Source organism: Narcine bancroftii, chromosome 1 (assembly GCF_036971445.1).
Source record: "Narcine bancroftii isolate sNarBan1 chromosome 1, sNarBan1.hap1, whole genome shotgun sequence".
Taxonomy (NCBI): Eukaryota; Metazoa; Chordata; class Chondrichthyes; order Torpediniformes; family Narcinidae; genus Narcine; species Narcine bancroftii.
The window spans coordinates 357138991-357164018 of record NC_091469.1 but is presented as its reverse complement, the minus strand read 5'-3'; the positions used below and the strand labels follow the sequence as shown (position 1 = coordinate 357164018).

Below are 25028 nucleotides of genomic sequence, written 5' to 3'. Positions count from 1 at the left end.
GTTCATCATCTCATCCCCAGAGTCCTGGAGAGTCAAGAAAGCAGCCAGTGCATTTTTGTGTAGCCTTTCTCCAAGATGCCCACAGGATGTCCAGAGTTCTAGGCTGCAGAGCATTTATGTTGGTCCTCGCTCCCCGATCCTGCAAGCTAACAGGCTTAAAGTGAGACAAGGGATGAGATACCTTTGACACCAGTTGGATTAGCAGATCTTTGTTCTTTGTGAATACTAACAGACTCCCCGCCATAAGCCTAAGGAGTATGGGCAACTGACATTAGGGAGGCCAATTTGGCACTACCAGCAATGCTGAGGCCCTGTCCTCCTCTATCTTATTCAGGTATTTCAACACCAAGTTGAATGGGGGAATGCATAAAAGTTATATTTAGCCCAATCTAGGGTAAAGGATTCAATGGCCTCAGCTTGGGGATCCTACAGCCAGGACATGAACCTCAGAACCTGGGCATTAAGCCTGGATGTGAACAAATGTATCTCTGGCATGCCAAAGGTGTCTGCTAGCATTTTAAAGTATTTCTGCCCCCAAAGTCCACTCAGTGTTATCATTGAATTTCTTGGACATCAGGTTGGCCTGCGCATTTATCCAAACTGGCAGGTAGGTGGCTGTAACCCAATTTTTTCTCTGAATGCACCAGTGCATTCAATGGCTAACTTGTTACAGGAGGCAGATTTAAGACCACCCATATAATTGAGGGAGGTTTTATCCAACCTCAGCAGTACATGAATGTCAGCTTCCCTTGCACAGAATGACTTCAGTGCTAAGAAACCCGCCAGCATTTCCAAATAATTGATACCGGATTTTGAGGCCTCCCTAAGTTCTCTGCCCATCCATCTGCCTCCAGCAGAGACCTTTAGCTTCATGACTCCCCATCCTTCACCACTAGTGTCTGACCTGACTTCCAGGTCCACCTTTCTGAGCTCAATCCTCGCGTAAACCAGTGAGATATTGTCAATCCACCATGCCAGGTTGGATCTGGCCTCACTTGTAATCCTCATGGGCCTGTCAAAATGTCCCCTAGCTGCCTTAAGACCTGAGATTTTGTCCCTTTTCAGCAACCTACTATTTAGCAAACCATATTGTACCACCAGGAAAGCTGCCACCAGTTTCCCAATGAACCTGGCCACCTTTCTTATGGAGGGACGATACTCTGTCATGAGCCCTCTGCAGGATGTCCTGATCTCTGCCACTTTATCCTCAGGCAGGGTAACTTTCATGGCTTCTGTATTAATAATGAAGCTGAGGAATTTTAGCTTCTTAGTTGGCACCAGCACTGATTTCTCGGGATGTATAAGAAACCCCACATGGCTTAATAATCTTGAGGTGGCTGCTACTGCCCTTTTTGTTTCCTTGAACAATTCACCTATGATAAGGGTATCATCTAGGTAACCCATTACCATGTGCCCCTCTTTCCTGAGCCTTGCTGGCTGTTGCCGCTTGGAGGGGGAAACTGCCTCAGATAACCCACTTAAATTCCCCTGCATACCTGTGATAGGGGTTAAGCATAACAAGTTCTCTTGCCTGTGCTCTCGAACCTCTGACCATTGCCAGCCGCTGCCTTCTGCTGCTCATTCAAATCTTTCACCTGTTTGCTGAGATCGTCACCAAATAGAAATTTCATTACAGGGTTAGATGGTCTGCACAAATAAACATACCTTACATTTAGGTTGGGCTTAATCAGCTCCTTCCTGAAGACATTCAGTTCATAGTTTGCATGGGATAATAGCCCCAGAATGTCATGTTGGATCTCTGATAAATCGTGTGAGAGCATTTGTGTGAATGCAGAGATACCTTTAACCAGTTATCCCTGTTGTCTTTGCAATTTTATGTCTTTTGCCCTTGTGGGAATGTTCAAAGTGTCCCATATCATGGGGTTTACCTGAGGCACCTCCAACAGAGGACAGTTAACAGGCCAGGGGTACTTCTTGATGGATTCTTCTAGTACCGTCTCCTGAAAAGCATTCAATACTATATAAGTTATTGACCCCACAATATTATCCTCTAGTGGCTGGTCGATACCCTTCTGTACTGCAAACTTTGAAACAATCGCCGGAATATAGCTCTCATCCTGAGCAGTGTATGGGGATTTGGGTGACTAGGCCTCATTATTGGCCCTTCATTCTTGTCACATGTATAATCATAGAGATTCTCCCCCTACTCTGATGATGTAAGAAACTTACTCACCATGGCTGTCACCAGTTCTTCCAATTTATTCAGACGACTTACAATTTTGTTGCTAGTTTGAGGGCTCTGCTTTCAGGAAGGCCTTATTCTCGGACCCTGATCGAGTGGGGTTCCATTGTGCAGAGACCATGCCAGCCTTTTCTGTGGCTGGTGGTTAATCTTGCCAATCAAGTGAGCAACTTCGCTATGCTATTCATGAGATTTAGATCAGGACCTAACCTGCTCTTGTGCAAGGTACTCCCCTTCACTGCCGCTCGATGTACTGAGGTCCAATCGCATCATGCAGCTCACCTCATGCAGCTGCATAACGGTATCACTGCCTGTTTTTTGAGATCCCGACTTCAGCGAAGCCAGGTCAGTGCAGCCAGACTTGGACCCCACCTTCAGCTAAGGTAGGCCATTGCCACCTGATCCCACCCTCAGCAGAGGTAGATCGGCATCACTACTCCTAAGCTGGGTCACTGCGCCCCAGTAGACACGCTGGACTTCTGGCCCTAACAAATCGCTACAGGGGCTCTTCTTGGAGGCCTTCCTCCTTGGACTCTTGGCACCCGGCCTCTGCCCCAGCCCTTAATCGGGACCCGGGAACCTCCGGAATTTTTTTTACACTCATATCCTTCTCCAGAGGGCTTGTTTGTGGGTTTGATTCCATTTGTAGGTCGCTCTTCCTGCAATCTAACACTGTTTTAGCACTTTTTCCGCTCCCGTGCAAAAACACGAGTCACTCCTCTGCAAATCACGGATGCATGTGCAGATGGGATCTTACAGTGGCAAACCAATGTACATTGTATTTTACTTTATTTTCAGTCCCATTCTTTGAAAACATTTAACTGTCGCTGCATCTGCAGGTTCCACCCCTTCCACGGAGCTGCCTGAAAGGTGAACAATAACATTATAGATAATTAATCCCCTTCTCTCAAGTTTACAGATAAAGCGTCTGACCGTGGCGATTCTTACTAAGGAGAGATAAGAAGAGAGACACCCCAAAAGTGAGTGGCATCAACCAGCTCTTCATCCTGAGCAATGCTACTGCTGTTTCACACAAGTTTATTCAAAAAGTTGTGACAAGCAAAGCCCATCTTCACCAAAGAGAAAATTTACTTTTACAATTTAAAGCTTACATTTTTTTTACCTATTATTTTTTTTATTGTTTATTTTAATTTTAAAAGTTGATTTTGCTTGATTTTTTTGCTGGTTGTTTGAGACAGCCGGATGCTTGAATTCTGGATACCAGGGACTCTACTGCAATGGCCTCACTTATTCATTTTAATGACCTGTAGGATGGGACAGCATGCAAGTTTCCCAGTGGCAATAAAATAGGAGGATGGGTGTGTCATAAAGAGGATATTGAGAATTTGCATCATAAAATAGGTATCTTGAGTGACTGGGTGAAAACTTGGCAAATGGGCCTTAATGTAGAACCGTGTGAGACTATGAACTTTGATAAGAGAAATCTAAAGGGAGACTATTGTCTAAATGGAAATAAGACTGCAAATAAATGAATTAAAAAGGATTGAGATGTACTTTTGCTTGAAACACAAAAATATTATCTGGCAAATGCAGCAAATAAATTAGAACGCAAATAGCATACAGGGGTCTAAAAGAAAGGATGAGATGGCTCTGGCAGACAAGGTGAAGGAAAATCTCAAGGACATCTACAGATATATTTGGAGTAAAAAGGTAGTCAAGGACAAAATTGGTAATCTTGAAGATCAAAGTGGTCATCAACTGTATGTATGGAGCCAAAACAGATGGGGTAGATCTTAAATTTTTTTTTTTTTTTTGCAGCTGCATTTACTCATGAGACAGACACAAAGAATCTATAGAAGTGAGGTAACACAACAATGAGGTCATGAACCCTATATGCCTTACAGAGGAGGAGGTACTTCCCATCTTGAGTCAAATAAGGATGGAGAGCCTGACAAAATATTCCGTCAGATTTGACAAAGGCTCATGCAGAACTGTAGGGGTATTTAAAACATCCTTAGCCATGGATGAGGTCCCGAAGGATTGAAAGAAAACTAATATTCAGTTATTTAAGAAATGCTCTGAGAGTAATCGGAGTATTTGTAAGCAGGTGAGCCTGACATCAACACTTATTGGAAGGATTTCTAAGGAACCAGATTTATAAGTACTTGGATAGTCATGGACTGATTACAGATATTCATCATGACTTTGTGTGTTGTAGGTCATGCCTAACTAATCTTATGGAGTTTTTTGAGAAGGTTACCATGAAAGTCAAGGAAAGAAAGGCAGTGGATATTGTCCAGAATTAAGTAAGGCCTTTGACAAAGTTACACATGGTAGATTGGTCAAGAAGGTTCAGTTTTAAATTGGATAAGGCATTGAATTTATGGGAGAAGCCAGAGAGTGGTAGTAGAGGATTGGGTTTCTGACTGGAGGCCTGTAACTAGTGGTGTGCCTCAGGATCAGTGTTAGGTCCATTGTTGTCATCTATATCAATGATCTGGATGATAATGTGATAAATCAGATCAGCAATATTTGCAGATGACATTAAGATTGAGGATGTAATGGAACTAGAGAACCATAGAACGCTGCAGCACAGAAACAAGCCCTTTGGAAACTATTTTTCTGCCTAGTCCTATCAACTTGCACCCAGACCATAACCCTCCATACCCCTCCAATCCATGTACCTATCCTATCCAAATTTTTCCTGTGTTGAAATTGAACCTGCATCCACCACCTCTGCTGGCAGCGCATTCTGAGTGAAGAAGTCCCCCAAATGTTCACCTTAACTTTTCACCTTTCACATTAACCCATATCCTCTTATTCTTGTCTCACCCAAACTCAGTGGAAAAAGCCTGCTACCACTTACCCTACAGATAGCACTCATAATTTTGTATACCTCTATCAAATCTCCTCTCATTCTGACACTTGGGGGAATAAATTCCTAACCTACTCAACCTTTCTCTATAACTCAGTTCTTCAAGGCCTGGCAACATCCTTGGAAATTTTCTCTACACTCCTTCAATCTTTTTTTTTCTGATAGGTGACCAAAACAGTACAAATGCTCCAAATATGGATGCAATAAAGGCCCTCAAAGCCAACAACAAGTTCTGCACCAGCAGGGAAAATAGGTTGCAAAATAGCAAATGGAATTTAACGTGGTCAACTGTGAGGTGTTGCACTTTAGGATAACAAACCAGGGTAGGACTTAGATGGTAAACAGAAGGGCACTGCAGAGAGTGGTAGAACATGGTTCAGGGAATGCAGATACATACAGTAATTACTTGAAAGTGGTGTGAACAGTGGATAGGGTTGCAAAGAGAGCATTTGGCACACTGATCTTATTCAATTAAAGTATAAGTCGAAAGAAGTGTGACACATCGGCCTTGTGTCTCAAAAGGTGCACCTTCAAAAGCATACCACCGAGATGCATTGCAGTGAGATATCGGCGCTGCTCTGCTCAAGATTGGAAAGAGCTGCCCAAGTAGTGAATTCAGCTTAGAACATCACACAAATCTTCCTCCCCTTCATGGACTTCATTGACATTTTCTATTGCCAAGAAAAGGTAGCCAACATGGTGAAGGATCTATCCCACTCTGGGCACTCTCTTCTCCCTCCTGCCATGGGAAAGAAGGTTCAACAATGGGAAATTGTGCACCAATAGGCTTCAAGGAAGTTTCTTCCCTGCAGTCATCAGATTCATGAGTGAGCTTCACAACACTGCTTTCACGCTGCCCTTGCTATGTCCTTATTGATCTATTCACTGTAACACTATATGCTGTAATTGTGGTCATGTTCTCCTACTCTGTATGCATATTAGAATTGATTCAGGTATGATGCAACAATAAACTTGAAATTAAACTTGAGAACATTGGGAGAATAAAACATAGGATACATGTAGCATTGGTGCATCCTCTGCTTGCTGAAGCCTCTTGAACCAAAACCTCTAACTCACCACTCCCACACTTGGCCACTCGAACACTGGTCACTCCAACAATGATTGCACTACTTGAGCTTCCATTTTTGTATTTGCTGCTAGCTCTATTTGTATCACCAACCAGTTGCTGAGATTCTCACTCTGCTTCTATTTAAATTCCCCTGCAACAAAGCACAGCTCCTGACACTCCCAACCAGTTATTTCTTTAAAGGTTTAAGGTTTTGTCAGATGGTAAGGTAATTTTTCTCTGATGAAGAAAAAAGATGGCTGTAAGGACAAGCCAGGGTATTGCACACAGGTGAGTCCAATATCAATGGTAGGAGAGTTATTAGTGGTATTTCTGAGAGACAGGATTATCTGCATTTGGAAAGACACAAGGACTGATCAGGGATAGTAGTATAGCTTTGTGTGTGGAAAATTATGTCTCACAAATTGAGTTTTTGAAGAGCTGACCAAAAGGTATGATGAGGGCAGGGTGGTGAACACTGTCTGTTTGTCCTTTCATAAGGCTTTGACAAGGTTCTACATGGGAAACTGGTCTGGAAAGTGGGGTCACATGGGATCCAGGGTGAACTGGCAAATTAGATATAAAATTAGCTTGGTGTAAACAGACAGTAGTGGAGGCTTATGTTTCAGATTGGAATCCTGTAGCGTACAGTGGTGTGCTGCAGGGATCAGCGCTGAGCCCACTGTAATTTTTCAGATATATAAACAATTTATATGAGAATGTAAATGTAAGCTTGAAGATGACACCAAAGTTGGTGGTGTGGTGGGCAATGAAGCAGATTGATTGAAGTTACAATGGGATAGAGATAAACTGGGAATGGCAGATGGAATGCAAGTCAGACAAGTGATGCATATTGAGAAGTTAAACCAAGATAGGACGTACATAATGAATAGCAAGGTCCTGGGGAGTATTGTAAGAATGAGAGACTACATAATTCCATAAAAGTGGCCATGTGGCTAGTAGGAATGTGAAAAACCAAAACCAGAGCATATGTTTAAGGTGAGGGGGTGGGGGGGGGGGTGGAAGATTTAAACTAGACCTGAGGGGCAACTCTTTAACGTAGACGGCAGTGCATATAGTATATGGAACCAACTGGCATGAGAAAGTGACAGAGGGAGGTAGAAATACATTTAAAGGATAAGTTTAATTTTTAAAAATTTAGTTACAATACAGGCCCTTCTGACCCACCAGCCCGTGCCACCCAAATACACCAATTAACATATAAGCGCCATATGTTTTTGGAGGGTGGAATGAAACAGGAGCACCTGAAGGGAACCCACACAGACATGGGGAGGTACAAACTCCTTACAGACAGCATCATATTTGAAACTTGCTTGCGCTGTAATAGCATTATGTTAACCACAACACTAAACATATCATCCATTTGGATATGGTCAGAGAAAAGATTTAAAGCGACCAACTCAGATGGATCACTTGGTTGGCATGGACGAGTTGGACTAAAGGGCCCATTTCCATGCTGTTCATATATTTGGATTTTTACAAAGTTCATTCTGAGGAATTAGATTAACAGAACAAAGTGAGGACATTTGCAAAGATTTATTTGCATGGGAAATAAATCTCTCTGATGTAAGTGTACAATACCACTACTTTTCAGTATTGTACAAGTGTCAATGGTCAGATAATGGTGGAAGAACAATGATGATAATCTTTTGGCTGGAGACACGAGAGACTGGCGATGCTGGAATATGAACTGCAGGGTTTCAGCAGGTCAAACAGCATCCCTGAAGTGGCACAAAATGTCAACACTTCAGTTTGAATCCTGATGCAAGATCTTGACCTGAACCATTAATAATCCCTGTTTTCCCGCCCCTACACCACACACATGCTGCATGACCCTCTGAGTTCCTCCAGCAGTTTGCTTTTTAAAATCGTTTACTGGTTTTCAGCAAAGAGCAATGGTGGAGTGGTGAAAAGCCTCAGAGAGTAAGGCTTTAGCATAAGTAATTTCCATCTATAGTTTTCAAAACTTCTTTCTAACAATAGGTTTAAAGCAAATTCCAGGCTTCTTTTTTTTATAAAAAAATTAACTGAATGAAAACCAAGCCATTTATTCTCAGATGCATGATAAAAAAATTGTCACTTCAAAGAAAACACATCAAGGTTTTTCACATAAAACACTGGATTTAAAGAGCAACATTTAGATAAGGGAAATGAAGAATAATAGTGTAAGGGGTTTATTTTTTATATTTTGTTTAGAAACTAACATGTTTTCCTCTGTACTGTGACACATAAAAGAAGAACTGGAACCAAATCCAAAACTTCATAACTCCACAGCACACACATAACAACTGGACAAGTGATTGGTATTGTACTGACAAGCTTTGTCAATGCTTATGCTTCCTTCAAGCATATAGTTTTTTTTTCCATAGTCGAAAAATTCTAAATTTAAAACATCTCAGAAATGGTACGAGCATTGAATACATTTATCCTTCAGCACAAGAAGTTACATAGGTAATGCAGGAAGATCATACAAGAAAAATGATCAAATTAAGTAAAAACGTACATAATCTTGATTAACAAATAACTATCAAACTTTATGAGATGAGATGGCAACATTTAATAATCTTAATTTATGAGAAAAAATTCTAAGGTAGTAAGCACCCTTTTAATTATCAATTCTATGATTTCTGACATGCTAATAAAGGTGGTGAAAGGTGCTTTCTCACACACTCAGTGCAAGTAACATTCCAATATTTTAAGTTTTTACTTATGCCAAGTCTCACGTGCAAACTTGATGGAATGGTGGAATAGAAGCGTTCCTTATTTTCTGAGTTCTGTTCCTAGCTGTAGACAAGATGAATGAGATATATGACTATCCCATAAAAAATTTAGTGGCAGCTCAGTTTAGAATCAGAGCACACATACTCCACATCACAAATATACTCAGGGTAACATAGGATTGGAATAGTAGGTGCAAAACTTGCCTTATGAAATGGACCCCACCAGCATTTCAACCCAAATTACTATGCTTTCCAAGTGAACACAATATTGCTCTTTACCATTATGAATTCCTATATTCAAACTTATAATCAAAATTACGTATGTAAACTTGTCAGGTTTGATTTTACTCTATTCTCAAAAGAGCTACTGGAGTCAACAAGCAAGAAATGCAAATACTGCAATGTGTTGGAAATCTGAAATAAAAATATAATTCTGAAAATACTCAGCAAATTGAGAAGCCTCTGCAAGAAAAGCAATCCGTTAACAATTCAGGTCCAGCATCCATTGCTACAAGTGGCCCTTCACTAGAAATTGTGACTGCTTCTTTCCATAAATGCTGCCACCTGCTGAGAGTTTCCAACATTTTCTGTTAATACTCACTGGAAGTTACTTTGTGATGTTTCCAAAGGTGTATGCCACCAGGATTTAATGGACTGTAAAACCAACCAACAAATTTATGAATTAAAATAGGAATGGAATATTTATCCATGCATTAATCTGATCACTGGACAATGAAGAATTTTCTTCCTGAACACTTTTGGATGTATTTTATGGATTTTGGGCCACTGATCACAAAAATCATCTTAAACATTTCCTTATCACATACCTATTTTTAAAGATATAACCTATTTTTGTGAATTCCTGTCATATTTTTAACACGTTTCAAGCATACAAAATCGTGAATTGCAACACGTCATTGATAATCCATTTTCTCCATTCGCACTTGGACTTCTTCCCTAATGATCTTGATGCAGTCAGCGACAAACATGATGAAAGGTTTCACAGGACATTGCGATCATGGAAAAGCAGCATCAGGGCAACTGGAGTCTATCAATCCTGGCCATCTCTCGTTGGACACTGACACGAGAGGCACAAATGAAAATCAGCGGCAGAACATTTTTAGATCAATTGAACTAATGTATCAGCATCATTATGTGATTAAACATAATAAATTCAATAAAAGTTACTTTAATATTTCCCCAACTTTCTAAGTAATACAACAATCTGAAATTATCTTTATGTTCACCTTGAAGTTGTCTATTATAAAGCCCAAGCATAATCCCAAGCAAACACTACAATATGTTTCCCTCTGGAAGCAATTGACAGTGTCCATAACCCATAACTGCATTATTTTTTTCCTATGTTTCATTTCAAATGATGAGCTGAAATCTGCCAAGAACCAATGAAACCAAATCTTTGGTTGTTCTTGGAAGTATTTTTGAAAATTGAAGTTACAAGTTACACGCAAGTCTTAATGTTAAAATAGTACAGAATGCAATCAATTGAGTCCCCTTCCTCTATCTTTCCCTGAAGCTTTACAAATTATTACACTAGTACCTATCTAATTACCTTTTGAAAGCTCTGTATTCCAGATCAGAAACTCTTACAACAAAAAAAAATGTTTTGCCATCCTATCTCCCCTGTATATGTTACCCACTAATATATCTGTGTTCTCTTGTCATTGATCTACTTATCAAATCTAAATCTATCACTATTTGTTATACCTCTGTCAAATCTTCTTTCAACCTATCTTGCTTCAGTAAGTCTCCTCTGAATAATGTTTAGGATCTTGTATCCTTGTCTAAAATGTGGTGATGAGAACTGAATATAATGCCCCACTTGTGGCCTAACCAGAAGTTTGTGCAGGTGCAGTCTAACCTTGAGAGACAGAAACAAAGATGGAGGAATTCGATGGGCCAGGCAGCTTTCATGGAGAGAAATGGTCAGTCAATGTTTGGGGATGGAATATTTTATGGAAAAAGTCTTGATAAGGGCCCTCACCTGAAATGTTATCTGACCATTTCTCTCCATGGATGCTACATAATCTGCTGAGTCCCTCTAGTGTCTTTGTTCACTTCAGTGTAACCTACCTGTTTTTATACTACATTTTATTATTTGTGAAGCACATGGTTCTATTTGCTGTATTCATCACTTTGTTCCACTTTTCTTGCCACCTTTAGAAATTTATATACATTTATACACTGGTCTAATTTTGCTGACCAACCTTTCATCTTGATCTTATCAAATATCTTCTGAAAAGCTATACTGTATTGACAAAACCTATTGAATCCACTTGATCAACTGCTTAAAAAAATTCAATTGGTCAAAGATGATAGGACTTTAACAGATTTGCACTGGTTCTCCCATTAACTCAAACTTCCACAATTGCCTATCATTCTTTCCTTAACTATTATGTCTAAATTTTTCCCAACCTCAATGTTAACATGATTGGCTTGTATCTGCCTAGCTTCTTCTTTCACTCAGGTTTGGGGATCTCTGAGCAGGGGGAAAAAAAAAACATCCTTATTTAAATGGAGGGACTATGGTTGTTGAAGATAAATGGACAAATATAAAAGTATGTTGTAAAGAAGGCTGATGTCTACCACAGGTATAGCAACAGTGAAAAGACAAGAAGGTGGCAGGTCAAATGATAACAATGGGGTATTATTTTATAATCCTGCACTGCACGCTCTGTGCCCAAGATTGTGGTGCCTGTGCTTGGCAGTAGCCATAAGGGGGTTACAGAAACCAGGGGGAGAATTGGACCAGTGAAGGACACAAGAAATGGGGAAAATGCCCCTGTTGAGAAGTAGCTCTCTAGGATGGTCACATGGCAGTGATCCAGCGAGCGGCTCAGTGGCTGAAGGTACACATAGGCTATGGGCAGTTGGTGTCTTGTGGTCGGGAGACCCGCATGGGTTGCAGGCTGCTGAGACTGACTCAGGGGAATGAGGCTCAAGGGAACGAGGTATCGGAGTCAAGATCCGAGTGGGTGCTAAGGGGAAAATAGGACCCAAAGGGCCTCGGGTGCTGAATGCTTCTTCCTGATCATGTCAGAGGTCTGGATCTGGAGCTCACGTTGCTGATGGATTGAACAGGAGCCTGCGCGGCTGCAGAAGCACTAGAGGTGAATCCATGGACACTTACTGTCTCTAAAGGGACTCTTTTACATCTCTTTCTCATATTGTTAAGAGTGTCAGGCAACACTAAAGGTGATCCTTTGTCTGCCTTACAGCAGACAGAAGGCAATTTTGTGCAATATGTTATATTCAGTACTATTACATGACAATCTTCCAAAGGTGCTATTTGCCTTGGCGAGTCTGTTGTCTATCTCGTTGTCGATCCTTGCATCCGATGAAATGGTGCAGCCGAGATAGGTAAACTGGTTGACCGTTTTGAGTTTTGTGTGCCCAATAGAGATGTGGGGGGGCTGGTAGTCATGGTGGGGACCTGGCTGATGGAGGACCTCAGTTTTCTTCAGGCTGACTTCCAGGCCAAACATTTTGGCAGTTTCCGCAAAACAGGACGTCAAGCGCTGAAAAGCTGGCTCTGAATGGGCAACTAAAGCGGCATCGTCTGCAAAGAGTAGTTCACGGACAAGTTGCTCTTGAGTCTTGGTGTGAGCTTTCAGGTGCCTCAGATTGAAGAGACTGCCATCCGTGCGGTACCGGATGTAAACAGCGACTACACAAAAGAGTCTGGAAAAACAACCAACTGAAACACCGCACAAAGATAAGCGTATACAGATCCGTTGTCATACCCACACTCCTGCTCGGCTCCGAATCATGGGTCCTCTATCGGCATCACCTACGGCTCCTAGAACGCCTCCACCAGCATTGTCTCCGCTCCATCCTCAACATTCATTGGAGCGACTTCATCCCTAACATCGAAGTACTCAAGATGGCTGAGGCCGACAGCATCGAATCCACGCTGTTGAAGATTCAACTGCGCTGGGTAGGTCACATCTCCAGAATGGAGGACCATCGCCTCCCCAAGATCGTGTTCTATGGCGAGCTCTCCACTGGCCATCGTGTCAGAGGTGCACCAAAGAAGAAGTACAAGGACTGCTTAAAGAAATCTCTTGGTGCCTGCCCCATTGACCACCGCCAGTGGGCTGATATCGCCTCCAACCGTGCATCTTGGCGCCTCACAGTTCGGCGGGCAGCAACCTCCTTTGAAGAAGACCGCAGAGCCCACCTCACTGACAAAAGACAAAGGAGGAAAAACCCAGCACCCAACCCCAACCCAACAATTTTCCCCTGCAACCGCTGCAACCGTGTCTGCCTGTCCCACATCAGACTTGTCAGCCACAAACAAGCCTGCAGCTGACGTGGACATTTACCCCTCCATAAATCTTCGTCCGCGAAGCCAAGCCAAAAGAAGAAGACATGACAATAAAGGAATCTTGAATTTTGAAAGCACAATGAGGGAAAATGCAACTTTATCCATATTGGTACACATAAGGCTTGGGAGGGCAGCATAACTTTTGGTTTGTTATTGGAGGAAGGAAGACAATGCAATGATTGGACTGATTCCTGGGACTGGGGGTAAGTGGGAGAGAGTGGTTTCCTAAGAGGAAAATATATGTAGAATGTGTGGAAAAATGCACAATTCTGACCAGGTCATTCGTGTCAGGATGTTTCCCCCTGCTGGAGGGATCTGAAATTCAGGATAACAGGGCTAACAACTTAACATTGATGGGAGAGCGAGGCAATTATTTTCCCAAATGGTTTTGAATCTTTGGAGTTCTCTCTTGCAGAAACTTGTGGTGGTTAAGCCTTTAAATATATTCAAGGGTCAACTGGACTCTAATGGGTTATGCAGAACAAGCAGGAAGCTCAGTCTAGCCATCTCATTGAAGGGTCTACTCCCTCTGTGTTTTCTTGTTTCAAGCTGCTTTAAAATTATTCTTTAACATAGTAAAAGTCATAACTTGCTGCTGTTTGATTGATATAATTAAAAAGTGATTTATTACAAAATATTGTACTTTAATCACAGAATCCTTTTGAATTCCCAGAAAAGACATAAATTAAATTAAATCAATTGCTGTTATCTTTGAGTATTGTCATTTGGTTTTGATTGAGTTGCATGGGGAAAAACTCTGGTTTTCTCGCAATTTACGGCAAATAAAGTAGCACAATGGAGTAGTAGAAACTGCACCCTAATATAGAAGTGCATATTTGTAAAGGATCGAGGAACAGGATCCAAACCAACCTTTAACCTTAACATCGAGACAAATGTGAGGTAATGCATCATCCAGACAAGTGTGCAATTGGGGAGGAATTGTCGCATACCAACACGACACATACAGTAAATAGCAAGGATGTTAATATGCAAAGAGATCTTGGGGACCAAGTTCATAGCTTCCTGAAAAGGATAGAAAAGGAAATTAAGAAGCCATTTGTTTTCATGACCCTTCCAATTCTTCATAGGATAAAACTTTGTGTGCACTTTGAGTATTATGCACAGTCCTGGTTACCACACTGCAGGAGGGATGTGTAGCATTAGAAAGAGTGCATGATAGATTCAGGATGTTGGATGGAATGGAGCGCCATAGTCATAGAGACTAGATAGACTGGGGTTATTCTCACTGGAGGCTTTCATTGACCTTGTTGAGGATTATAAAATTATAAGAGACATATATAGGGAAGATACAGAGTCTTCTTCGTTGGGTGGGAGAATGTAAAACTGCATGACATGCAGAATTAAGATGAGAGGAGAAATTTAAAGGAGATCTGAGAAGCAAATCTCTCACAGAGGGTGGTGATTAAATGAAAGTGTTGGCAGAGGAAGTGAATGAGATAGATAGTTACAGTTTAAAAGGTTTGAATAGGTATGTAGCCAAGAAAGGAGTATAGGGAAACAGATCTAACATGCAAATAGTATAGGTGCAATGCGGTTTTCATGTTGTACAATTCTCTACCTCTAGAGATTAATTTTTCAGAGTTCCTCATACTTTTACAGATGCAGATTTAAATTATTTTTTTATAAATAACCCCATTAGCCTAATTTCCCAGTTATGGTGTCTAAGCAGCTTTTTTTAATTAACTTCAAATAACCTTCAGTTCCGACCTTTAATGACCCATGAAGTGAATAACAAAGGAACAATCTTTCAAAATGCCAAGATGTTGATTTCTGTTGATTTACTATAATAGATTTTCCTTTCCCTGTGATATGAAAAAGAAACTAAATGGCTCTCATAAACACTACATTCTCAACTGATTCACTAATCAGAACAGAAGCTGGGTAGTACACAATATAATGTAAATGAACATGAGAACCTCAAGCTCCAACTATACAGTGGAAAATACTGCTGGTGTTGGATTTCTGACATGTACTTGGAATACTGGCTTATGCAATGATGTGGAATTTAAAAAGATTTATTTTTGACTGGTGGCCCCCAATCTTTTACTCACACTGTTATGTTAGCTTCTATACCATGAGCTTGTATTTTCCAAACTTGAACACTTTCAAATGCCTTCTGCAAATCTGAATTTAGTACACCCACTGCCATGTGGCTTCAAAGGCAGAGCAAGCTTGAGCAGAATCACGAAAATAAACATGGAAATAATTTGTTGATGTATAATTTAATCTCGGAGTGCCAACGTTATTTCCATTTTGAACACTTCACACTCAGCACGGTTAATGTAGTCGTTGGTGTAACACTTTCACGGCACCAGCAACCTGGGCGGCCCTGTCTGCAAGGAGTTTGTACTTTTTCCCTTTGACCTATGTGGGTTTCCTCTGGGTTCTCTGCTTTCCTCCCACCCTCCAAAAATATATGGGGTTCTTAGGTGGCACGGGCTCATGGGCCAGAAGGGCCTGTTACCATGCTGTAGCTCTAAATTAAAATTAATTAAAATTTCTGATTTTATTCTGCAAGAATTCAACATCAGTAGCAATTACCTACATGTGGCCTTGTCTTCATAGTAATCTTCAGATTCAGCTTGAGTGTGGTGTTGGAGAACTAGCTGGATCCCCCACAGTCTTGTGAGCATCACATCAGGCTTAGGGACACAACATGCAGCCACAAAAATGAAAATGCCTTTGATAGCAAGCTATCAAAAACAATAAAGAATATTAAACTTCTTGAAACTTCAAAATTATTCAAATAAAATGTAATCCCCTTCAATTTGGGGTGTTGTGGTCTTCCCCATTGAACTCTATTTATGCAAATTAAGAAAATATGGCTTCACAGTGGTAAGAGTAAATATCAACTTCAAATATTGATTCCCTTGAGGTGATGAAAACCTGGATTAATATCCAAAGACTTGATTCACATTCCTTCAAAACCACGAGTTGTTGGTATGATAAGTCAAGGTTGAACATTTTTGAATATCGTAAAACAATTTGTACGAATGCAGTGAAATATATACTATACACACGGCTCCCTATTTATATACACTGGAATGAGAAAATCTAGTTCTAGCATATAGTTTTTAATAGTTTTTTTTTAAAAGGGTTGAAATCACAAGGCTAAATGATCACTAATTGTCATGAATAAGAAAACTTAGCGAATGCGCAAAGAAATCCCCACAAACTCGACCACTGCACACGATAAGGCACAGATTCAGGTCATCATGATTTTGGTCAACCCACTATCAGTGGATTTCTAAAAAGAAACTGTTTCTGGGTGGCAAGTTCTTTATACACCATGACTTAGAGGGCAACCTGCAAGTCCAAATTCAATTTTGGAGACACATTAAATGACTAGAAACTGAAGCATATGTGTTCACTCCTTGAACTTTCACATTCTCACATTTTTCTTGTGAAAATCAAGATGCAACTTTGCCCAATATTTATGATGCAGATATATAAATGCACAATGGATATTTATATACATTAAATTACTGTCAATGTCTTCAGAAGCAAAGGGGAGAAAATTGATAGAATTAAGAAGAAAATGTTTATAAAATTATTAATTTCATTTTCCAAATTAAAAAAAAATATTAAATCTACATGCAGTTGCAATCATAACACAAATGCAAACGTTATCTCTTATAATATTTCTAAACAAATTGGTTTAGAAGTACTTTAGATGTTTTTGAATTAAATGGATTGTAGGGTGGAGTCGTTGTCACCATCTTAGAGAGGGGTGATTGATGCCTATTATTTGTCTGTTTTTCAGTGCCTGGAGGGATTCTGGAAAGAAACAAAATGTTATGTTGTGAGCATTATATATCTTTATGTTTATTCAAATACTCTTCTCACAACCAAAGCAGATATATCATATTGGAAGAGAACGACTTCCTGAATAGAAGTAAAGACATTTGAAAGATCTTGCCCTAAACCAGTGGTTTTCAAACTGCCCTCACTAAACTCACATTCCACCTTTAGCAATCCCTATGCCATAAGTGCTTTGTGATTATTAAGGGATTGCTTAAGGTGCTATGTGAGAGGGAAGAGAAGGTTGAGAACCATTGCTCTAGACTCAATTGTTACTGAAATATTTTGCTTGAGAAAAATTGTCATTGGCCCATTTCCTTTGGAGTTATAAAACTGTTCACATAATGAGTCAATTAGGTAAAACAGTGGTTTTCAAACCTTTTTCTTTCCACTTACATACCACTTTAAGCAATCACTTACTAATCACAGAGCACCTATGGCATAGGGATTGCTTAAGGTGGAATGTGAGTTTGGGGGGTAGTTTTAAATCTACTGCCCTAAACCATGACCAAACCAATCAAAGGGAAAATAAACTACCTGAAAATAATACTCATTCAGGGCTATTATATTGACTTTTGAATCTGTATTATCAATGAGATTGGATTCCTAAGATGGATATCGTGTCTGACCTCGACATCCCAGAGAAAACTTTGTATTTATGCAGTTTGGCCGTTCTACCAGCAGATGGTGATAAATCTCTTTAGAAAATCACTTGTGAATGAAAACACCTAATATGTGGGTTTATTTCCTATTCATGTGCGAAGGGAATAGGGCTTGGTGCTTCTCATTGACCACAAATGGCATAAATACCCTTTGCTTCTCCCAATACATATGAAACTCCACAAAGATATTTGCAAAATCCACCCATAGATTGTTGTGCAAGTTCAGATTTGGGTGACAACATGGAGCTGATCTCATATCACATGTGAATGTTAAGCATTTTGTTGCATTCTCACCACTATGCAAATAACTACAAGCATTAGTGAAGATACCACCTACCTTTGCACTTGTTCTGGAGGGGCACAGGACATTCTTGAAATATTAGATTTGTTAGATTCTGAGCCAGTCCACTGCCATTTCCCTGTATAACCAGGGATTTCTGAGCAACTTTGGAAAAAAAAAACATAAGACAATAAGTGGCCCTGTTGCTGGAAGAGTTAACTGAATCAGGAACACCAAATATTTACAGAAAGTTTTTAAAATGAACCAAAAAAATCACATTGATAAAATAAAGCAATTTAAACCATTGGCAAATTTCATCATCAATAAATCTAATCATAGAGAAATGCAATAGTAAAATTGCTCCACAGAACTTTAATGATTCAATAATTTAAACTGAGTTGTATAATATATCTACACACTAACCGGACAACTGAATTATCACTGAATTCTTTATATACCTTTGAAATTATGAAACAATGCTCTCAGACCATTTCAAGCATTTAACAGTTTTTTGAATATCATAATCAGACTTATGAAAAGGTAACTTACTTGTTAAATAAACATAACATTTTTGGATACATACTAATTTGCATCTGTTTGTCGTGGTTCTTTGCTTCGAAGAATTGTGAAGGGGATAAATTCAGTGTAAGGATTATCCACATCCTCAAGGTTATTGCCACCAATGGAGCCACTACCAAGGGGGGTAAAAATCAAGGTATTATTATTTTAAATCCACTAACAAGAAAATACTCTGCAGTCATTGTGGAACCTTACCTATAGAGTGGAATCTGATGAATTCTGGGAAAAGGGCTTGTACTGTAAAATACATTACATAAATATTATTTCCACAACATTTCTTTATATTCAAACACAAAAATAGCTTCATTTATGTAACTAATTACCCTTCCAGAGTTTATTTTAAGTTAAGTTCTAAACCAATAATAACTGAAAGGAATTTTTTAAAATCACGGAACTTGGCATTTAATTGCCATACATTACACTAATAAATAAGGTCAATGATATCTTCACTATAATATTTGCGGGATTGTGTTGTGTATGAACTCACACTATTAAAACTCGGAGACGTGATGCTTTCTCATCCTTTACTTCTACTAGAATAACATGGCTACTGACACACAGAGTTTTTTATATATATGTGTGGAAGGGTGACATCATGACATGAGCATCATGATGTCCAGCAGGGGGTGAGCTTATACCCAACACATTTTCCATATCCCCCCACACCCACCCACCCCCTTAACCGTGCTGTAAATGCTGTATGGGTGCCTTCAAACTAATAAGATTACATCGGGTACAGGACGACAGGTGAGAATTAGCATACATCTCATGAGTAATTATAATTATAAAAGGGAAAGTATTTAATAATAATCAGGGCACATAGTCCTTAAAGCATTCAGGTGGTCTTCTTTCTCTTATGCACCGCCTTGGCGTGGTTTGCTGTGCTGAGCTTTGCTCAGGACCTGTATATAGTTGGATCGGCGATTGAGTCAACGGCGACTGCCCACCTTCGCTGACCTTCAGCAGTGACTACCCATCTTCACTGTCCTCCTGGCTGCATGTCTCAGTTTCTGGACTCCTCGGCTCTGTGACCGTCTCTGCCCTCCCCCCTCCCCTCACTTGGCCTGAGGGGTGGGATGGTCGGGGCAAGCCACGGCAGGTCTGGTTCCATCTCCTCTAGTTCATGAGGCAGTTCATGGACCTCAGTGTTGGTTAACTTGTCATTGGTCAATGTGTCACTTCCACAATCTGTCCCCCACTAGAACAGAGTATGAGCAGGGGCTCAATTTTTGTAAGATTACTCCTATTATATTGTCTATAATCTTGTACCAGAACTCTCTCGCCTACTTCCAATGTTCTAGGTGAGGTTTGTGGGAATGCTGTTTTTCACAATCTGAGACCCAGATCTGGATGAACTATGGACAGCCTGGTCTGCAGGTAACATCCAATCATTAGTTCTTCTGGTGTACATTTTGTGGTAGAATACGGCATGTTTCTGTATCCCAATGCGAAATCTGTGATTTTGTGTGTCAGAAGGCATTTAGAAGTTTCACGGTTTTCATTACTTTTTTGAATGTTTGTACAAAACCTTCTGCCTCCCCATTAGTACTTGGGTGATAGGGTGTGGACAAAATATGTCTGATATTGTTGTCACACATAAATTTTAAAAAATGTTCTGATGTGGATTGAGGGTCATTGTCCGTAACTAATTCATGAGGCAATCCGTAAGTGGAAAAGATAGCTCGTAGACAGTCAATCCTGGGATCTGCTTGTGACAAATCTAGTTTTGTGAATTTTTGCCCTCAATTTAGTGCCTGGAACAATTCTTCTGCCTTGGGCATAGGATGTTCGGGTATTTTGAGTGACGGATTGATGATGACTTTGTAATCGCCGCAAATGCAAATCTCACCGTTTGCTTTTTGTATGGGTACGATGGGCGCTGCCCAATCGCTGTATTGTATTGGTTCTAATATGCCTTCATGTTTTAGTCTGTTTAATTCAGCTTCAATTTTTCCTTTCATAGCAAATGGGACTGTTCTGGCTTTGAAGAAATTTGGTTCTGTATTATCTTTTAATTGCAGTTTGGCTTGAACACCTTTGATTTCCCCCAATTTTTGTTGGAGGTTGTTGAGGGTTTGGTCGAGTTCTGGCTGGGAGGTGTCATTGTGGTTTACATTTAGTATTGAACTGATTTCTAGCCTGTCTAGCGGAATGTGTTGTAGGCAGTTTCTTCTGAAAAGTGCTGGTCCCTGGTTATCTGTGGTGTATAGTGTTTTTGGTTGCTGTTGTTTGTATTGTACTTGGACAGTACTTTCTCCAAATACTTTGGTTCTGTCTCCTGTAACAGATCTTAGAGTTGTTTTTACTGGGAGCAAGCGTTCTTTTACACGTAACGACATTAGGGACACCTCTGCTCCTGTGTCTAACTCCATCTTCAGGGGGTGTTTGTTTATTTTTAGCTGTATAAAGATTGTTGCATTTCCTCCATTAATTCTTCAGATGTGTAATATCTCAGGAGCTGAAATTTCAGGAGCTTGAGTGCTCCGCCACTTAAGGTCAGCCGTTGGGCTGTTATCATCGTTGCTGGGTTGCCTCTCTCTCTGCAATTGTTTTGACTTTAACTGCCTGTTTATTTGCAGGCCACCTGTGCTTTAGAAGCAGACATTTAGCTTTGATGTGTCCTTCTGTTTTGCAATGCTTGCATTTAGAATTTTTGAAGAAACAGTTTTCTGGTCGGTGGTTGTATTTCCCACAATTGAAGCATTGTTGGTGGGAAGACCTCCCGACCAGTAGGTCTGGTTGACCCAATTCCAAGTTTTTATCTGCCATTTCAATGCTGCAGGCAACTCTGTATGCAATCTGTAATGCAACATCTTCATCCATTGCTAATGATTTTTGCCTTGCCTGGCAATTTACCAGCCCCATCACTAATCTGTCTCACAGTGCCTGATTTCAAAACTACTCGAAATGACAGTGCTCCGCCAGTTTGCACAACGATGACACTGTATTCATTTACTGTTTCTCCTGGTCCTTCTCTCCTTTTATAGAATTGTTGCCTTTCTGCCATAACTGGTGGTTTGGGGCTGACAAATGGTTCCTTAGAGCTGTGCATAATTCATTGAATGTCTTCATCCCTGGATCCTCTGGGGCCAGCAAGGTCTTAAGGAGGTCGAATGTTGCCCATTATACTGAGGAAGAGGGCACATTTTCGGTTTACTGGACCTTCCATAATATTGTGGGCTATGCATTAGTGGTTAAACCATTGTACGTAGTTATCCCAACTTTCTTCGACTTTGTTGAATTCCCCAAACTCTCCCTCAGCCATCTTGGTGTGCTTTCACCTTGATCTTTTGGCGGGAGTTTGTTGGGGTTATTAGTTAGTCGATTTCTACCTTTCTTCTGTTGTTTTCCTTCTCACAGTTGGTGCATGGAGTATGTGTAGGGTTCATTTTGTTCCTCATCGCTACTGTTGTGTATGCACTCACACAATTAAGACTCGGAGACATGATGTTTTCTCATCCTTTACTTCTAATAGGCTAACATGGCTACTGACACACAGGGTGATATATATGGAAGGGTTACATCATGATATGGGCATCATGATGACCAGCAGAGGGCGGGTTTATACCCAATAGGTTGAACTGTTTGAGGGCTGAAGCAGAAGAATTTAAAGGTGGTAATCAGAATTACTCACAAATTGACTGGCTTAGCTCCAGTGCTTGAGGGTCGGGATTGAGATTTGTCCCAGACTCCGAGCCCACTCACAGCCTAGGGATAATGTAAAAACCAAATAATTTACTTTGTCAACTACTTACATGTATTTTACTGAAGTGGGGAAATGTGCCACAAATATTCTTTAACAGCTACCTATCAGGAGTTAAAAGTGGTTTGCCAATCCAGTCGTGCAATTAAGTAAAAACATTTAAATTGAGTTAAATTCCTGTATAATTGGATAAACCTAAATGTACCAGATCAACACTGAATCTTGGTCAGTGACATCTCTAGTTCCTGGTTCACAATTCAGCTCTTGTGAATATCTGGAAAATTACATTATCTCCTTTGGAGGGGTTCACGAGCATCAAGTACAGGCATTCACCATTTATTACAGGACTGGATGATCAATGAAAAAAAATCACATTATAACACTATGCTGTGAGCAACCTTCACTGATTCAATGTTAACTTAAGGCAATTTCTTTAAGCAACTCCTTAGAACACCTAACTAAACCCCACAGAATTTAATATGATAAATGGGAGAAATATTATTTGGAATAGATGTATCAATATGCTAAAGTTAAGGATTTTATAGACTTCTACAAGTAAATTAAGGAAACCTATCAGAACAGAGTAGACTACATTTTTCACTGTCATTATATGCATGCTAGGGAATCCACATAAAAGTGTTAAATTTTCAGATGTGATGATCTAACTGAATATCTATAATCTCTTATGAAAGCATAATACCACAATTAGGTTCAACAATATGTTTAATAATATGTTGGGAGATTGCAAATGTACCATCAGTAGAAATAAATTGAAGAACTCAGTAAATATGGACAAAACAGGTGAAATCCAATAACCTGAACTCCTGAAATTTTTACTACTCGAATAGTTTCCTTATTTCCTTGTGACATAGAAAGAGTCCATTCAGCCTGTTGAAACTATGCTTGTTTCTCGGAGCATTTCCATTCCTTGCAAGCAATTCTTCCCACATTCTCATCATCCAACATAATCATCCAGCTCTGCTACTTAACTATATGCTGCAGTCAATTTACAGTGGTCAATAAACCTAAAAACACTCATCCTTTTGGAACCTGGGAAGAAAATAAAGCATCTGGAGGAAAACTATGTGGTTATTGGAAGAGTGCAAACTCCACACAGATAAATCCTCAGTTTGGATTTTGCCACTTGGCTCCAGACCTCATCACAACATTATTCAAAACATGAACCAAAGTGAATCCTGTGGTGAACTGGAAGTTAACATCAAAGCAGCATTTGACCCTTTTGATATGAAGACATGGTCAATATTCTTCAAGGGATAAATGTAGCAATAGTAAAAACACACAATGTTGGAGAAACTCAGCAGGTCAAAATACCCTTTATACAGCAAAGGTAAAGATACATAACCTTGAGCGCTTCATAAAGGTATGGAAAAATCCCCACAGGTGTCTGTGCAAAAGAGTGAGGGAGGGAGGTGCAGTCGCAAAGGTAGGAGATGATAGGTGGAGAAGGGAGGGAGGGGAAAGCAGTGATCAAGGGGAGGAGGGATGGCTAGGGGAAAGAGAACTGGAAAGGGGAAGGGAAGGAGGAAGGGGAAGAGGAGAACGAGTTAGCAGGAACTGGAAAAGTTGATGTTAATGCCATCTGGTTGGAGAGTAACCAGACAGAAAATCAGGTGTTGTTCCTCCAATTTACGGGTTGTCTGGTGAGACATTACATAAGGCCATGGACAGACAGGTGAGTATGGGACTGTGGACATAGAACTGAAATGGATGGCTACTGGGATGTCTCTGTCACTTTTGCAGATGGAGCAAAGGTGCTCAACCAAGTGATCTTCCAATCTGCACCCAGTCTCTCTGATGTACAGAAGGCAACAAAGCGAATACTGGATGCAGTAAATTAGCCTTACAGATAGATGTGAAGTGTTGCTTCACTTGAAAGGCCTGTTTGGGGCCCTGGACTGTGGTGAAGGGGGAGATGTGGATGCAAATGTAGCACCTCCTGCAGCCACAAAAATATAGCAATCTCTTTTGATGGTTGTAAATTTTTTAATTTAAATTTAGACATACAGCATGGTAACACGTCGTTTTGGCTCAGGAGTCCGTGCTGCCCAATTTACATCCAATTAACCTACACCCTTGGTACATTTTGAACAGTGGGAGGAAACCAGAGCCACTGGAGAAAACCCACACAGACACAGGGAGAACGCACAAACTCCTTACAGACAGCGTGGGATTTAAACTCCAGTCCCAATCGCTGGTGCTGTAAAGGTGTTACACTAACTGCTATGCCAAATGTGCCACTCAAATTTAAATTTAGAAATACAGCATGATAACAGGCCCTTCTGGCCCATGAGCCCATGCTGTCCAAATACTCCAATTAACCTACAACCCTTTTACGTTTTTGAAAGGTGGATGTAAACTGAAGCACCCAGAGGAAACCCTCGCAGACACAGAGAGAACATACAAATTGCTTACAAACAGTGCTGGATTCAAAGCCAGGTTGCTAACAGGCTGAATGGACTCATTCCTTTACATCCCAAAGCCTTTCCACAAAATACTAGTCAGAGAACATTGGAAAATGTTGATGATTCTACCAACAATATTATCCTGGACAAAACAACCCACTTGTTTGATATACCAACATCCACCCTAAATATACATTCCTTCCAACAATAGCACATGATAGTTATACCATCTACACCAAAATTCATTGTTTCCTCACCAAAGTTACTGACAGCACCTCTCAAATCTGTGATCAAGAGGGTCAGAAAAATTCACTAAATACAAGTTTGCCTCTAATTCACCAACCATCTTGACTTAGACATGTCATTGC

The 25028-nt window shown here is 40.3% G+C and overlaps 1 protein-coding gene across 7 annotated transcripts in view; it reads right to left on the bottom strand.

The window, feature by feature from the left end:
- Positions 1-8210: 8210 nt before the first annotated feature.
- The window catches only part of LOC138749931 (protein SPMIP7), a 54511-nt gene continuing 37693 nt past the window's right edge, over positions 8211-25028 (bottom strand). Inside the window, exons 5-12 of one of the 7 annotated variants that reach the window (XR_011348952.1) lie at positions 22169-22242; positions 18730-18771; positions 18539-18646; positions 18013-18120; positions 16881-16989; positions 15758-15905; positions 9448-9924; positions 8219-8910 (exon numbers count right to left, since the gene is read on the bottom strand). Coding sequence is in view for 6 of the 7 variants with exons in the window: in XM_069911992.1 (XP_069768093.1) it covers positions 9863-9924; positions 15758-15905; positions 16881-16989; positions 18013-18120; positions 18539-18646; positions 18730-18771; positions 22169-22242 (651 nt within the window). In the remaining variant the exon portion in view is untranslated. Of the gene's footprint in view, positions 9925-15753; positions 15906-16880; positions 16990-18012; positions 18121-18538; positions 18647-18729; positions 18772-22168; positions 22243-25028 lie in introns of those variants that run through there. The other 6 variants (XM_069912012.1, XM_069911992.1, XM_069912004.1 and 3 more) reach the window with 6 other exon arrangements.